This window comes from Drosophila pseudoobscura, chromosome X (genome assembly GCF_009870125.1).
Source record: "Drosophila pseudoobscura strain MV-25-SWS-2005 chromosome X, UCI_Dpse_MV25, whole genome shotgun sequence".
Lineage (NCBI taxonomy): Eukaryota > Metazoa > Arthropoda > Insecta > Diptera > Drosophilidae > Drosophila > Drosophila pseudoobscura.
Window position 1 is genome coordinate 41,806,624 of NC_046683.1, and position 17,033 is coordinate 41,823,656.

Consider the following 17,033-nt stretch of genomic DNA (forward strand, 5'->3'; position numbering starts at 1 on the left):
GTATTTTTCTCTCATACACATTTGATTTAGGATTTATTTTAGGCTAATTAAACGTTTAGAATTTTATACCAAGTTTCTGCTCGAATTGGGGATCGGATCTGTTCGTCCCAACCATCAGAAATCATAATATATATATACATATATATATATATATGTATATCGAAGTGTGAAAAAACAACAAGTTACAGCTTGAGGCTAATTTGGGACATTTGTGTATAATTCGGTTCGGTTTTCAGTACAGCAATTGGTACCTTTATATACTCGTATATGCAGTATATACATATGTATGTATGTCTATATATATGCATGTATATCAGCAGGCTGGACCGGAGGATCTTTAGTTTAATTTTGAAACACCAATTAGCAGAAATTTCGATTTTATAGATGTTTGTACATAATACATATGTGTGCTTATATATATATATTTATATGTATATAGGTTTGCCTTATCATTGCCTTTCTTCTTTCCATATTTTAGGGTTTGTTTTTATCGTTTTTGCCTGCACCAGTTTTTCGTTTTAATTTAAATTAAGCATTAAAGCATCAAAGCAACAAAAATAAACACAATTCAATTCTAACAGAATAAAATATAAAACAAAATAATATATAGTAATTGGAATCATATTTCATATTGAATCATATTTTGCACACCAATCGCATCGCATCTCAGAAGGGACACAGAGAACCAAAAAAAAAAAAGTCGAGGATCGCATCTATCAATTCGATAATTCAACTATATAGAAAACACACAAGAATTTCGATTATAGATAGGTGCACACATACCACACATACACATACATATTTGTATATACATATACTCGTATATATAGATAGATAGGTAGATAGTTGTTTTTAAAAGGTTGAATAATGCATAAACCAATGACCTGTTCTGTTCTGTCTTGTGTGTCCTGCGCTCCCACCTCCCGCTCTTTGAATACATATCTCTTTGTCATCATTCCCTTCTCATACATCAGCTCTATACAACAACAACAAAAAATAATCATAAAAACTATGCAACATACAAAAGAAATATCATATATATAAACAGAAATTGCTTTGTTGGGTTGGGGAGGGGAGTGGGAGTGGGATTTTAGGATAGAACGCGATAGAGGGGGACTGGATGGGGGGGATGGGTATTACATATATATTTTGCTATTAGTACACAAATGGGTTTCATCTTTTCGCTAAACATTTAAAGATCGTTCGAAGGATGGTCGTACACATGCACCACGACACATACACACACACACACACACACCACTAACACACACAAACACCAAGATAAGGTTGGTAAAGGACAGACAACAAAGTAAATTAATGCAAGTTAGAATCGGATCATCTTGATCAGTAGTTTTTGTTGTTGGGGCGTGGCGGAAAGTGACATTTCTACTGCGAAATTTTTCCCCCCGCCCCTGTGACCACCTGTGGTCACCTTTTGTGTGTGTGTTTCATGTGGCAGGCAGGCAGGTGGCAGGGTGAATGGGTGTGTGTGTGCGTGTGCTCTGGTTATGTGCGCGTGTGTGGTCTGGTCTTCTGGTATGGTAGTCTTTACGTAGCTCGAAGTTCAGCTAGAAAGAGAAATATATCGAATCAGTCGAGGAGGAGGCTCCACTGTGGGCTACGGACCGGTCCCACTCACATTTCGCTGGCATTTGGGCTCTGGCACCCCCGCTACTGCTAATGCGCAGGAGCGCACTCAGGGTCCTCCTGGAACAAAGTAACCCCCTTGTGGCACTCCAGCCGGCGCCATTATGGGGGCCAGAACATTCTCGGACGCCGCTGACATGGGCGCACCCGAAGGATTGAACACGTCCACATACGAGTTCTTTAGAGCTGCAGAAGGGAATAGTTTAGAGCACTTCTCTCTCTCTTTTGCGGGGGGGCATATCTTACTGCGATTGCGCTGCATTTTAAACATGTTCGACTGCAGCTTGGGCTGGGTGCCACCGGGAACTGGTGCCAGTGCTGCTGGTGTGTTGATGCCGAGGTCTGGCGATGGTATCGCAGGCGCTGGAGCTGGCGATGGCACCGTCGCTGGATATAGCTCGGGCGTCGGGACAGCAGCAGCTGCATAGTCATGCGGATTCCCATACATTTGTGGGTGCTGTGGGGCCGCCGCCGCCACCGCATCGTGCCCACTCATCAGATGGGGTGAGGGCATGCTGCCCAGCATATTTGGAGGTGGCGCACCCATGATGCCCATTCCCATGCCTAAGTCACTCATCTTTGGCGGCGGCTTAAAGCTTTCCGCCTCATCCGAATTGCCTTCGGTGTTGGTCCAGCACTTGCGCTCTTTGTCCCATACAATGGTGGGATTCTTGTCATCCGGCAGAATCATTTGGTTCTTCGGTTTCAGCGACAACTTGTTCCACAATCCGCCGAACCAACCGGCATTCTGATTGCCAGGTGCACTGCACACACAATAGAGAAATATGATTACGATGATTGATGGGTCTCTTGAAGTGTCGAGACTTACCCAATTTCTCCACCCGATCCTTGTTTGCCTCCTGCTCCTGCTGCTGGCTTACTGCCGGCCGCTGCTCGGGCTGTGGCCGTGACCGTGCCCGTAGCCGCACCATCGTCCTCATCCCCGTAGCTCTTGGATTTTGGCATTGAGATTGCTGGTCTCCCACCCTGTGGCTGTTGTTGCTGATGCTGAAGCTGTCGAATGCGAATTCGGAATTCGAATGCGGAGTTAAAAAATGGCATTGGATTAGTTGTTTGATTTGTAGCTGTCGATAGGTACTATTCTTGAGATCTTTGGCTATTTCAGAACGTAGTATGCAGTATGCAAGGTTAGTTAACAATGAAAATACGAGTTTAGTTTGTGTTTTAATTGTAGCTTTAGTTCTAGTTTTAGTTGGTTAGTTCGGGCGGAATAAATGAACAACAGAAACAGAATCGTGGGCAAAACGGGCAAACGGGCAAAACTGGCGCAGTCAAAACACTCTCTTCACATTCGATCATATTTTCTCCCTATCTGTATATCTCGGTAGATAGATTTCAGTATCATTAAAAGGCTTATGGGCTAGCGAAGGCTTACAAGGATATAATATATATGTATATATATATATATATATATATATATATACTATATATAGTTTAATAGTTAGACAAGCTCCAGGTACTCAAACTCCAAACGATCTCTTTCACCTCTCTCAAATAACTGACAGATTTTGGCAAAAAAAATTACTGTCCTGTTTTTTGGTAGTGAGATCAAGGAATCGATGCAATCGATTGCTGGATTATTCGACTACGGGCACAGGGCCAACACTGTGTATGTTTACAATCTTTTCTTAGAACTAAGCGCCTCCCCCTGACTGTGGCTGCTGCTGGTGGGTGCATCAATCTCGTAGGTTCGCACTGCTCCTCCCTTCTTCTTCTGCTGCTGCTGCTGCTTGCTATCCAGATACGTCTCGAATTTACTCAGACTCTGCTCCACCTCGGAGCACATCTTCTTGTAGTTGAGCGGAATGGCGGGATTCGCAATCAGCTCCTGCATGGACCACACATGCTGTGGCTGTGCAGCGGCAGCCCCAACCGCTGAGATTGAGGCTCCTGTTCCAGCTCCAGCTCTAGTTTGTCCAGCCGATGGCTTGCTCTGGATGATGCCATATTTGTTAAGGAAATCATGGTCCTGCACCATCCCATAGTAGTCGCCATCTTCGTCGTCATCATCGTCGTCATCGTAGCAGTCATCCTCATCCCCATAGCCCATCAGCTCCTCCGCAAACTCGTCGTCTTCCTCGGCCTGCTCTTCGCCCTCGGCATCTTCATCGATCACGTAGTCACGTAGCATGTACCGATAGCGCTGCAACTCGCTGCGATCTGCATTCGCCTCTGGGTCATAGCTGTTGCTCTTGGACTGAGTCTGATCCTGGGTCTGGGTCTGGGACTGGGCTTGCGCCTGCGCCTGACTCAGGGGCATATCAATTGGATAGGTCCCATTAAATACGATGTGCGGCTTGCGGCAGAGCCTAGTGGCCGCGGCCGTCGGCTTAAAATGCGGCTGGGCCTGAGCCAAAGCCATACTGTTGTCATTCTGTTGTCCGATTTCCAGTTCCTGCTCCTGCTCGGAGGACTCATCAATGGTCGATGGTAAGTTAAAGTTGACCCGCTTAACTACTCCTGATCCTGATCCTGCTCCAGCTGCTGTTCCTCCTCTGATTCCTCCGCTGGTTGTGGTTGTTGTGATCTTGGATGCTGTGGAGGACTTCGCTATGGCCGCCCTAGCGGCTATGAAACGTGTGGGCGTTGTAAGCGTTTTGGGCGTTGATAAAACATGACAACTATTTTGACTGATGTTCGATTTTCTACAACTAATTAATTGCTTAGGAATGGCTGCTGATGCTGCGGCGGCGGCAAGTGTAGTTGATATGCTGCTGCGGTTGCAAATATTGCTGTGGCTGCTGCTGCTGCTGTTGCTGGTAGCTTGGTGTCGTTTATTTATGGTAGTAAAGCTACTTACATCATTCAAATTGAATGCCTTTGTTGCTGCTGGCGCTGGCGTTGTCATCGCTTCTGCTGCCTCAATAGCTCCTTCTGCTGCTGCTGGTTCTGCTTTTGTGAGACGTGTTGTGACTGCTGTCTGTGGCTTAGTAGCGGAGGATGCTGCCATTTGGCGGAGGAGTGTCTTTGTCCTCTCCATCTCCATGCCAGACTTTGTAACTGGTGCCTTCGAGCCTTTCAAGGGATTGTTGCTGCTGTTACTGCGATAGTGTGGTTGTTGCTTTAGTTTTTGCTGCTGCTGTTGCTGATGCTGTTGCAAGTGCTGTTGCAGGTGCAGCTGAAGCTGATGTTGTTGCTGCGTTTGTTGCAGCTGTAACATCTTCTGTTCATCCTCCTTGTCCTTATCCTTATCCTCATGTCCTGTGTCTGTATCTTGGTTCTCATTCAAATTATCAATTCCTTCCGTTCGCTGCATTCCAATAATGTGTGCATGTGTGCGTTGAAGTGTGTGTGTGTTTGAATTAGAAACTCGTTAGCATATTTATATGGATTCCTATTTGCATGGCTACAACAGAACACAAGGGTCAAGGGTCACGACAGAAAAGAACTCAGAAACTTAGAACGAAATCAAATACAACAAAACAACGCATGGAAGAATCAGGGGCAAGACATATCAGGGGACAGAAGGGACATAAATAACAAAAGAAACAAACATTCTTCCACTTGCTATATGGAAATCATTCCAGCACCCACCTCATCGCCATAGGGCGGCTGCTGCGTGCCCGACCAGTAGTCATATCCATAGCCAGGAGCTGAAACTGCCGCTGGATCCCCTGCTTGGCCACCACCAGAATATGCCTCGGCCGCTGGTTCTATGTGGCCGCCATACGGGGCAGCAACCTGCTGTTGCTGTTGCTGCTCGTAGTGCTGTGCTGTTGTTGCATTGGGATCGTAGTACATCTGTTGCGGTTGCTGCTGTAACTGTTGGGTCTGCTGGCCATACGGTTCAGTTGGTAGCTCCTCCTGCGGCTGTACGTGAGGCTGCAGCTGCGTCTGCGGCGTTGGCTCGTAGTATTGCTGCTGCTGGTGCATCTGCTGCTCTGGCAGCTGTTGCTGGTGCACATCAGGCAAAGGTGGCTGCTCCTTGGGCAGATGTAGGGTATCCTCTAAGTTGCCACCATCATATTGCATATTAAGCTCCCGGAACTGTTGGTTCACCTGCGCGAATTGCTGATCGATGTCGTTCTGCTGCTGTTGCTGTTGTTGCTGCTGCTGCAGCTCCTGTTGCTGTTGCTGCTGCACCTGCAGCTCCTGCCAATCGAAAATCAAACAAAAACTCGGTCAAGAGAAAACAATTCCACAGAGAGATTCGAGTGGATCACTCACCACATCGGCCATGTCCCGCAGCTGACGCAACCAGGCCTTCTCCTCAGGCGCGGCGGGGTCCTTGCTGCTGCTGCTGCTGCTGCCGCTGTTGTTGCCAATCGGAGGACCTGCAAACGACACCCGATTGATCAGGATGGGATCGTGGTAGCGCAAACGCTCGGCCAGGCCGCAAACCTAGAGAAAACACATCACATGGCGTCACAGAAATTAAAGGAAGTAGGTTGCATTAGAGGGTTCTCAGAACTTACGCGCTGAATAAAATCACTGTCATAGCTCTCGGGCTTGAGTTCAATGTGTTTGGCTATCTGCTCCAGGTAGTTGGTGCAGCGGAAATGCTGTCCATAGTCGAGGATGCGCGTGGCCAGCAGGAACTTGTAGTGCTGGAAGTTGGGAATGCTGAACTTTTGGTCGAACAGCGAGCGGGCGTACTCGTAGATCTCCGTCATGATGATGGCCTCGTTGCTGGCAAACTCGTTGAAATGCTTGTAGTGGGAGGCGCCCAGCAGGATGAGTCTGTGGATAAGAATGAGAATCAGAATATTAGAAAGTGCTATCTTTGAGCTATGATCGATGGGCACTGGACATTGCCATTTACCTCGGAACGTTGGCCGTTAGCGCCGTCAGCTGGGTGGCTGAGCTGTCGTATCGTCCAAACTCCTCCTGGGCGACCAGATAGCAGAAGTGGGCCGCATATATGTCCCCGCGCTGGAAGAGCGTGTCACCCAGGGCTACCACCGAGCTGCGATCGTACTCCGGTTGGCGCGACTTGTTCGTCACGAGAATGGAGAGGTGGGAGCGCCAGTCGCCCCACTGCTCGTCCCTCAGCTGGCTGACGCAGGCCGGTGTGTGGCAGCTCTTCATCTGGTAGAGCGTCTGCAGCGGATCGTTGGCCTTGATGGCGCGATTGAGGAACTTCTGGGCCACGTCTGTCAGGGCATAGCGGTCCTCGTACAGAGCCAGAAAGAAGGCGTGCGTCCACAGGTTGTTATCGGTGGCCCACTGGAGAGCCTCCTCCACATTGCCGCGCAGGACATAGCTGCGGAACTTGTCCGTGGCCGCCTGCTCCGATAGCGTCGCTGGATTCCCTTTCCCCGTGCCGCCAGCACCACTGGAGGCATCAGCACCAGCCCCAGCGCCAGGAACGGCAGTCTGTTCGTCGTCGTCGTCTGGGGATGGACTGGCCCTGGTGGCAGCCGCTTCGCTCTCAGCTTCCGAATCCACAGCTGGCTCCGCTCGCTCCGATGCCTCTGGATAGGCGTCGGGCTCTGTTTCGGACGTGGTATCCAGCTCGGCCGGATTGTAGGGATACTCCTGCTGGTTCTCCAGCAGCAGATCGCCCACATCCGTGTCGGCAATGTACTAAGGGGCGAAAGAGAATGTGGAGGAGCTTAATGAAGGATGCCCAGGATACGCTGTGAATGTGAACGACGAATTACAAATGACTTACCCCGTTCTGGCGCAGCAGAAGGATGAGCAGATTCCACATGAGTGCGTGCGAGGACCGGTACTTCTCCACGGAGCCCTGGGGCTTCTTCTGCGTGGCATACAGCAGCGTGCAGCCGCGGTTGGGGCCGAGTCGTATCTGCTCCTTGCAGAAACTAATGATCTTGTCCTTATGCAACTTGCGGCCCTGCAGGGGTCCCGGGTACATGCGCAGCAAACTGCTTGTGCCGTCACGGAAGCGCGGTGCCGCCACCTCCACATCGTTGCGCAGGCGGCCGCGTCCGGCGTACTTTGGCTTCACCTTCAGTAGCAGGCTCATCGCGTACGAGGCTACCAGATGCGGCCGGTTGTACATAAGTGGGGTGCGCCTCCTGGGCGGACGGGCCACCGATGTCGGGGCAGCTGCAGCTGCAGCCGCAGCCAGGCCACCGTAAGAGGACAGAGAAGTTGCTGCCACATCGCCAGCTCTGGGCGAGCAGAACAGCAACAACAGTCAGAGAATAGATTAGAAACGAGTAGAAAAGTGAGAAAGGAGGGCAACACACAAAATAATGGAAACAAATCAAATGTGAAACTAACAAAAGTTTTCCATGCAAAACTGAAGGCAGGACAGCGGGGAGGGATATATGGGACACGGGGACGGGCGACAGGGGATCGATCGGCGAGAGGATGGGCTTAGAAAGTGCCCCTCCGCATGCAGCAGAGTATAAACGTTTCGTCAGTAGATAAGATAAAAAAAAGAGAGAAGAATGGAACGGAATGGAACGGAATGGAATGATTTGATTATTTGCTTAGATTCTATTCAGTCGGACGGACTAATTTCCCCCCACCCCAAAAAACTCCACAACTCCCCAAAACACATCCCAGCGAGAGACACTGAAAAAGATAGACCTGAGAGATGGGGCGCCCAAAAGCAATCGATAAGTCGATAGAAACCCAAAAGCTTTCATCCGTACAGCCCTGGCGCATAACCAAACAGATGGAATGTAATGGACAAAGCCAAAGCATGAGTGAGTGGGATGGGGAGTGAGAGTGAGAGTGGGAGTGGGACAGACATTGTGATCCTTGTAAATGCATAAAAACGTCCCGGATGCCAGGAGGAAGGAGAAGGAGGACCTACGAGAGCTGGAGAGTAACGAAGACTCAGTAGAGCGGAGGACTTTGTTGTTTGGATATATTTAGAGAGAGAAAGAGACTTTTCATTGAGATTTTGTGACCACCTGATATCGAGGCCGCATTCAGAGCCAGCATAATATAGGCCGCTGCAACGTGAGCTTCGTCCTGTTCCATTCGGATCCGCCGCATTTAGATTGCTTAGCGATCGGGCACTGGCCAGGAAATGATGCCCATAGATAAATCTCCGGGTGCTAAACGATTCACCGCCGCCATAGAAGCTGGCACTGCTGTCCGTCGCCGCCTCCATGTCCACCATGCTGCGGTTAAGGAACTCATGCTGCTGCTGTAGCTGCTGCTGGAGCTGTTGCTGGAGCTGTTTCTGGTAGAGCAGCTCGGTATAATTTCGACGATGGTTGTCGTTAGCTTGATTTTGTATGTATGCGTGTGTATACCTAGACATGGGGAGTAGGGAGGAAGGCACAAATGATGTTTGGCGTTTTTGCGTTTTGTTTTTATGAATTTGGTTAGAAACGAGAACAGTGTTTTAAAGGTTATATACGATCACAGTATACGATCATGGTATACCAAAAGTAAGGTGAGCCACTGCAGGACCAGGATCTACCATTCTCTGCTCACATAGTAGCCGCATCTGCGATCCGAGCGAGAGAGCGCCGCGGCGGATTGCCATACCTTAATGTTGGTGTACCTTGATTTTGCTATTGCTTGCTTCTTTTGCAATTGCTTTGCTTCTGATGTGCTTTGTTAGTAGAAAACAACAACACACACACACACACACACACACACACACACACATGGAATGGAATTGGAGCAGGAGCAGGAACGGATCGAAACGGAACAGTAAGTGAGTGAGAGGGGGAGTACACCTACATACACGCACAGAAAAGAGAAAGCTGAGGCGAGCATGCGCAAGGCGAATGAAAGATCGGGTTGAGCGGAACGAACAGATCGATTCATGAGTGGGTGTGTGAGTGGGTGGGTGGCGATGATGACGGTGGATGAAGAGCGGGTGTGTTGTGTGCAAGGTACGGCAATACGCATACAGGATAGTACACGATCGATCGGTATTACGATAGTACACCGAGAACCTCTTTCTAACTAATCATTAACTAATCATTACGAGTTTCTACAAATTAGCATTTCTTTGGGTTAATTCCCAAAATCCAACCTCAACAATTAACGGGTGGAACAGAAGGTGGAACGGGTGGGAGGCGGTGGGTATGCACGTGTTAATCAACATTTGAGATTAGCATCACGCGGAGAGAGGTACGGATACAGATACGGATACGGATAAGGGAGCAATTGCTACGTCAACGAGGGGGGAATGGGGAATCAGGACTGATTAAGAGGGAGAGAGATAGCCATACATATTGTACATGTACATACGGGTACATGTATGCACGCACATATGTATGGGTGGGTGGGTGGTTGTAGGTATAAAGTTAACAAAACGGATAAGCCAACAAACTCAAGGGATGCAAAAAACAATACTCGGTCGACAATACCCGAAACCCTTTAACCCCTTCGCGACCTTGCAGAGGGATGGATTTTTGACAAATGCGGCACCAATTGGAGGGAGATAGAGAGTATGAGAGAATCGCTAGCTCGCTCTCTCTTTCTCTCTTTGGAAAGCTTCGACGACGAAACACTTATAGCAAATAAGGTGTCGCAATTGGAAGGTACCGCATTGGTGACGTCTCAACACCAGCGAGTGTCTCGCTTTCTGCAAGATCTGAGGGGGCGGCGGGCTGAAGGATTGAAGTCAACCGTTTTTGAAAACGGATGCAGGATACAGGATGCAGGATACAGGATCCAGTTGGTCCACTTACCGTTCTCGTTCTGTAAGCAGGTCACCCTCCTTACCAGTCGTCCGCATGACATCCGTCATTTGGACTCCTGCATTAATCATCGTCTGCTGCTGATGATGCTGGTGCTGGACCGGAGCGACACCGGCCATGCTGTACGGAGCCGCTGCCGTCATCGAGTTGAGCATTTGGGCATAGAACTTGGCGTACGTGTCCGCATAGGCTCGGGGATTTCTCGACATCTGCTCGTACATTCCGTACGGATCGTAGCCAGTTCCCGCATACGGGGCGTAGTTGCGTCGCTTGGAGCTGCCACTGCCACCGCCACCGCCGCCGCCGCCACCACCGCCATTGGTGCGCTCCTTTTCCAGGTCGCTGTTGCGAGAGCTCTTCCGGCGGTACTCCTCGTACCCGTCCCAGTGCCGTTGATCCGGATGAGGATGGCGACGTCGCCGTTCCAGGGTGCTATCATCGTTGCTGCGCCTCTGTGGCCGTTGATCGCTGGTGGTCTCATGACCACGATCGCGATCGCGCCTCCCACCGCTCTGGCGACTGCTCTTCTCCGATTGCTTGATGGAGCGACGAGTCGAGTATTGGCCACGCTCTCGCTCATAGTCATCATAGTCGTAGTCGTCCTCGGGCGCGGTCCCAGTGCGTCTCTGGCGGTCTCTGCCGCCATTCTTGCTGCTGCGGCCACCTATGCTGCTGGGTCCGCCGCCGGGGCCAACGCTTCCTCCATCTAGCAGCATCTCGCTGTCAGCGCCCATGTGGCTCGAGTCGGGACCATCGGACTCTCCATCGTAGTTGCTGTTGTTGTAGCGGCGAGAGTGCTCCGGGTAACGCTCCTGATCCTCTCCACCGCTGTGGTACTTGTTCGATCGCCGGCGCCAGTTGCGCTCCCGATCCCGATCGCGTTCCCGCTCCCATTCCAGGTCTGTGTCAGGATTGCGACGCCGACCATGCGTCGACGGCTGGCTGTTGCCCTCGTGGCTGCGGCGATGACTGTCCCGCACGGACTTGCTCTCCCCAGGTCCGGGTGGGCCGGCGCCCCGCACAGAGTCCTCCGTCTCGCCGTCGTAGTTGTTGTAGTGGCCATGACCCCCACCACCACCACGACGTCCGCGCCGATCATCGAGCAGTTCTCGTCGATCGTGCTCCCTGTCGCGTTCTCGCTCGCGTTCGCTGAGCAGAAAATCGTCCGACTCCTCGTCAGACTCCAGGTCCAAGGAGGCATTTCCTATCCGCGACATCCTCTGGCCGGCTTGGGGACGCTTCTTCTCCAATCTCTGTTGCTGCTGCTGCTGCTGTTGTTGTTGCTGTTGTTGCTGCTGGTTCTGCTGCAGCTGCTGCAGGGGCTGTTGGTGAGAGGCCATGGCGCCGGAAGAGGCAGCCGCTGGAGCCGACTGTGATGCGGGATTGTGATGCATGGCCTCGGCATCTTCGGGGAGGCTGTGATGCAGTTGTTGCTGTAGCGGCAGCTCCGGAACGACAGCCGGAACTCCGCCTAAGGCAAGGTTTGGTGGTGGCTCGTCTCGATCCTCCAGATTCTCGCCATCGAGGACAACCTCACGCTGCTCCCGCACAGACACGGTGGGAGTCGTCTCCACACCCGTCACCACACGACGTGGCGGCGTCTGATAGAGATTGCGATCATCGGCACGGAGGGGCGGCTGCTCCCCCTCGGAGGTGTCCTCGCCATCGGCCTGACGCTCCTCCATATGAAGAGCCGCCTGAACAACATTCATGGCCGTGGCCGGTGGCTGTTCGGTGCCCGTGACGAGTCGCTGCTGCTCCAACTCAGGCTGGCCCAGCACCAAACGCGACAAACCGGGCGGCGGCAGCAGGCCAGTATCCGTCTCCGCCTCCCAGTTGGCCTCCCCCTCCCCCTCGGGCTGCTCCGACAGGTGACTGGTCTGCAGATACTGTGCCCGCTCGTCGTTGGGTGCGGCCAGTACCTCCAGGTTCTCATAGGCGGCCCCCATCTCCAGGGGTGACGACTCGTGGAGTGGTGGCGGAATCACCAGCTGCTGCTGCTGTGTGGATGGCGCGGGTAGTCCATAAATGGAGGATGCAACTGTGGGAATTGATCCCGGAACTGCCGGCGTTGTCAATATATTGAAAGGTTCCGCTGTTGGTGCTACTACTGCTGCTGTTGCTGCTGTCACAGGACCTTGTGCTGGTAGTGGCGCGAGTGCCGTGGCCGGCTGCGGAGGAGCAGAGGCACTTCCTTGTGTGGCGGCCAGTATGTTGACCCGTTTGCTGGGTCCAGTGGAACGCTTGAAGGGGTTGCCGCCTGGACTGGCTGTGATCGGTGGCAGGGCAGCAGGTGGAGCTATTGCCACCAATCCAGCTACTCCTCCTGACGCCACTTCTGCCCCTCCAGTCGCAGATGGTTGATTCTGAAAGGCTCGCGGCGGCACAATCGCATCTAGTTCTGGTTCCTGGCCCACCTCTAGCGGAGGCTGTTGCAAATGGAGTTGTTGGAGGTGCTGCTGCAGCGGCTGTAGCAGTGGTGGCTGTAGCGGTGGTGGCTGTAGCGGTGGTGGCTGTAGCGTTGGTGGCTGTAGCGGTGGTGGCTGTAGCGGCTGCTGTTCCACGGGTGGCGGAAGTTCCAAATTGTTGCTACTGTTGTTATTATGGTTGGCGAAGGCCTGCCAGCTGCTGCCCTGCGACCCCTGCATGTTGAATGCATCCTCGACTAAGTTACTTGGCGGTGGCTCCAGCACGGCCTCGTTGCTGTGGCTCTGGCTATTGTTGTTGCTATTGTTGTTGTTATTATTCGTCTCATTCCAATCGCCCCAGTCTCCCCAGCCATCGTTCCGTCCGCTGATGGTGCTGCCGGTGTTGATGTTGTTGTTATTCTGGATGCTGCTGCTACTGTTGTCAAAGGAATCCATTGGGACTTCGGGATTCATCTGATGTTGCGGAGTTGTTGTTTGAGGTGGAGGAGGATGGTAATACATTTGAGGGGGATGTAACTCTGGCTGAGGCAGATTCGATGGCGCCTGCTGTCCACCACCTGGGACTGCAAAGTAGTTGCTGTAATTTAGCGGCGGCTGCTGCTGCTGCTGCGGGTGCTGCTGCTCCTCTGGCCAGTATTGTTGCTGCTGGCCAAGTGGTGGTGGTGCCTGTTGCTGTTGGAAAATTTGGCTGGCATAGACAGGCTGCGGCTGCGGCTGCTGCTGCTGCTGCTGCTGTTGGTGTTGGTGTTGCAGTTGCTGCTGATGGAGATGTGCCTGGTGCTGCTGCAGCTGTGCCTGCTGCTGAGGATGCTGCTGAGTTGGCAGCCAGGGAGCATTGTTATGCAGCATATTCGGGCTCTCCTTTAGCTGTAAGAACAGGAAATTTCACTGATTAGTTATCAGGAAACACACGCACTTGCACACAGAAGAAGGAGCAGGGAATCAAATCGAATCGAATCAAAATGCCAGCGGGCGCTACTACTACCTGTTCCTGCCCAGTTCTTGCATAATTTCCATTGAATGTTTCACCCATTGAATCCGCCGCAGTGGACAACACACACACTTCCATTACATCCTCCCCTCCCTTGCCATCCTCCTTGAATGCCTCTGTGAGGCTGAGCACACGGGCACGAGCACGAGCCTTCAGCCAAGACATAGCAGCTCGGTAACGAAAAAACCCGTTTTTCCAGATGAATTATGTATATGTATGTATGCAAAGTTACCGTTTCTTCTTATGCTCTCCGATGAAATAAAATAAAATCCTTATCGGCATACAAAAAAAAACAAAAAACAGAACCTCGGTTCAGTTAAGAAAAAATGCAAAAAAAAACACATCAAAAGCAAAACGTTAAAAGTTTACGTGGACGTTTGCTTTTGGGTCCGTCCGTCCGTTCATTCCCCTCCTCAGCCGCCTCTGCTGTTACTCTATCCCTCTCTCTTCCTCTTCTGTTACTGGTTACCCTACCACTGTTTTCGCTCTCTTCTTAACGCAGCAGGTTTTTCGTGAGTTCTTTTTGATTATTTTTTTTTCTTGATTTCTGGATTTGCAAGTTAATAATTTTCGATGGGCTGATCGGTTGTATATATAAATTATTTCAATATTTTCAATGCGCTCTTTTTTCCTTTTGCTTTGAACGTCAAAAGTGAAAACACTCGAAACAAAAAAATAATTGGAGCAGTGGTTTGAAGAGAGAGAGAGAGAGAGATGGAAAGAGTGGCTATAGCGGTGGTGATCCCAGCGGATGTCCCCAGTCCCCAGATTCTTGCGGGTTGTCACTTGCTTCATATGTACTATAATAATACTTCTTGGTTAGGCTCTTTGGTCAGTTGCCATTGTCAATTTATTATAAAAATAACACTGCTGTTAACACAGGAAAGTCACACACACACCGCCTTCTGAGAGCCGCTCTCACACACACACACATACACAAACACACACACACACACACACACGCACGCAAGTACAAGTGGATGTCAGTTGTCAGGCCGTCCGTTTAATTTTTTTTGCTCCGCTCCGCAACAGCTTTCAATTAGCGGAGATATGGACAATTTTGGGCCATTACTTACACAAAAATATCGTTGTTTTACACGCACAAAGAACTGTTCTCGATATTGACTAACAAATACATTTACTAAATTAGTTGTAGTTAAATTGGTAGTCTATTTAACCATTAAAACTTTTCCTGCCGTGCAAATGCCAACTCGACTAGGGATGCGCATTTACCGATACAATATAAAGACTGACCCTCAGAAATATACCAAAATATACCATAAATATATCGATGAAAAACGAATTCAGCCCATTTAAACCCCCTTTATTTAAACTAGATAACAACTTGAGTTCTACCGCCGAAAACTATACAAAACAATAAATACTCTTTTAGGTACATGCTATCCTTCATCTTAACATTAAAAAAGACCACGAAAGATATCTCACCTAAGCTGCGTTAAACTCTTCAAGATTCACAATTTACGTGGAGTGTATTTTATTGCCCACTGGTCGACAAAGGGCTAATGTGCCTTGGATATCAAATTCCTCTATTTTGATATTTGGTTTAATATTATTCGCTGGAGAGGACCGTCAGCCCTAAACACAGAATTTACCCCATTGATGATTCAAGTTCCTACAAAATAGGCTTATTTTATATGCGTCCTTTAATTTATTTGTGTCTAAAATAGTCAACAACAAGTTATTCGTAACAGAGCAGTGACTATTGTTTTGAAATGATAATCACAAAATCGCTAGGGCAACGCTCTCACACAGCAACATCGCAGTCCAATACTACAGTCGCAAACGGGCACAATACCAAGCGATATGCATAGTGTGACCATTACAAAGAACGCGTTAGGACTACTCTGACGCGAACAGCTGACTTTAGGCAATATAAGCAAAGTCGCGTGCTTGAACATTCACATTCCAATTTTTCCTCGGAGCTGAACCTCCTCACCGCTCCAGAGCATAATTGAACTTCAGAGCATAATTGAACCTCCGCATCCAATTTTTTCCTCGGAGCTGAACCTCCGCAACCAATCTTCTCCGCAGAGCCTACGTGAACCACCGCAACCAATTTTCTTTTCGGAGCTTAAACCTCTTCACCCAATCTGCAAGGAGCGTCTTCAAACCACCGCAACGAATCTTTTACGCTGAGCATACTTCAACCTGTGCGACCCAGACTAACGCCAATTGGACGACCCCCGACCAGCACAAAGCAATGGCTGCATCCTTGTCTTCAAAAGACTGACCGTATTTAAAAATATGTTGACCGCCAAATTGGTTTTCATGTAATCAAATCGTTTCGGATCGATGTGCTTTTCTGTTAGCTTAGGTGCCAAACGAAAAGAGTTTAATGAATCGACTTCATAAAACTTTTCGATAACTTTCCATGTCGGTTTTCCGACTGGTGTAATTATGTCGTTTCAAGAAGTTATTTCTAACACTCTTGAATAGATGTACGTAATCGCACACGAACTGAGGGACTGGCGGACTGATCAATCTTTCACGGTCTATTTTCTCAAGAGCCGCCGTGCTTACTGCTGCCTGATCGCAGACTATAGCGCGGACATTTAAGCTGGCTGCAGTGCAACACATAACCGTCTGACCAATAGCTTGGGTGTTTGTTACGTTTTTGTTAACAATCAATCCGAGGGCATACACGTATACTCAATTTTGGGTTTGATGATCATTTCATAAAAAAATGAGCACACAATTTATTTGACTTCATTGCAGAAGAAACTACTCTTCATCTTCTATGTTATTTTCCTTTGTAATAAAGAACGAGGGGGAACGTTGTGAGTGGCTGCGGATAGAACTTTTTGATAGAACTTCCCCCAACCCAAGGGATCAAGGGGAATTTCCTAGACCCAGTTGGCAATCTAACCGCCCCCCTGAATTCTTAAATAACAGCTTAGAGTCCGCCAGGGAAATTCATTCTGTCACCTCTTTCGCGGAAGTGACCAAATCCAATAGGGTTGCCGCCCGGAACGCAGAGGCGGCCAAGGCAGCAGCCAACATGGCAGAGTGGAAGAACTCAATAAACTCAGACTACGTCCAATTGAGCGAGAAATTTGTGAGATCTTCATCCGAGGCATCTTCTCTGGCGCAGGATAAGCTAAACGCACTAGGAGCCAAACTCACAGCGTTCCTGATTGATCCAAACAACATCATTAAAGGGGATTCTTTAGCGAATAAATTTATTAAAGAAATTAGAGAATTTGTCAATGCTTCCAACGCAGAACTAGATAGGCGTCAGATTGCCCATGGGATGGCGGTTGGTTCTCAAAACATCCAACAATGAAGATTCTTCAGCTAAATATTCAAAGTCTGACACACAACAACAACAAACAGCTCCTCTCA

The 17,033-nt window shown here is 49.6% G+C and overlaps 1 protein-coding gene across 4 annotated transcripts; it reads right to left on the bottom strand.

Moving 5' to 3' along the window:
* Positions 1–360: 360 nt before the first annotated feature.
* Sec16 (Secretory 16) lies at positions 361–14,937 on the bottom strand. Of its 4 annotated transcripts, none has more exons than XM_033384569.1 (13): positions 14,747–14,937; positions 10,242–13,546; positions 8,499–8,846; positions 7,283–7,745; positions 6,431–7,194; positions 6,084–6,348; positions 5,836–6,009; positions 5,203–5,760; positions 4,469–4,918; positions 2,477–2,661; positions 1,894–2,411; positions 1,640–1,833; positions 361–1,568 (listed from the first exon to the last, which is right to left on the bottom strand). In XM_033384569.1, the coding sequence occupies exons 2-12, from the start codon at positions 13,526–13,528 to the stop codon at positions 1,697–1,699; spliced, it is 7,149 nt and encodes a 2,382-aa protein (XP_033240460.1). In that variant the 5' UTR covers positions 13,529–13,546; positions 14,747–14,937; the 3' UTR covers positions 361–1,568; positions 1,640–1,696. The 4 variants fall into 4 exon arrangements, with proteins under 4 accessions (XP_033240460.1, XP_033240461.1, XP_033240462.1 ...); XM_033384570.1 differs by lacking the exon at positions 14,747–14,937 and adding an exon at positions 13,903–13,920; XM_033384571.1 differs by lacking the exons at positions 8,499–8,846; positions 14,747–14,937.
* Positions 14,938–17,033: the final 2,096 nt, after the last annotated feature.

Bases quoted from the DNA above. Each gene is read 5' to 3' on its own strand.
- Sec16 (XM_033384569.1), bottom strand. From the start codon at position 13,528: ATGCTGCATAACAATGCTCCCTGGCTGCCAACTCAGCAGCATCCTCAG. The intron at 6,010-6,083 runs GTAAGTTCTGAG...TGTTTTCTCTAG, and splicing joins ACAGTGATTTTATTCAGCGC to GTTTGCGGCCTGGCCGAGCG. The intron at 2,662-4,468 runs GTAAGTAGCTTT...CGCATTCGACAG, and splicing joins AGGCATTCAATTTGAATGAT to CTTCAGCATCAGCAACAACA.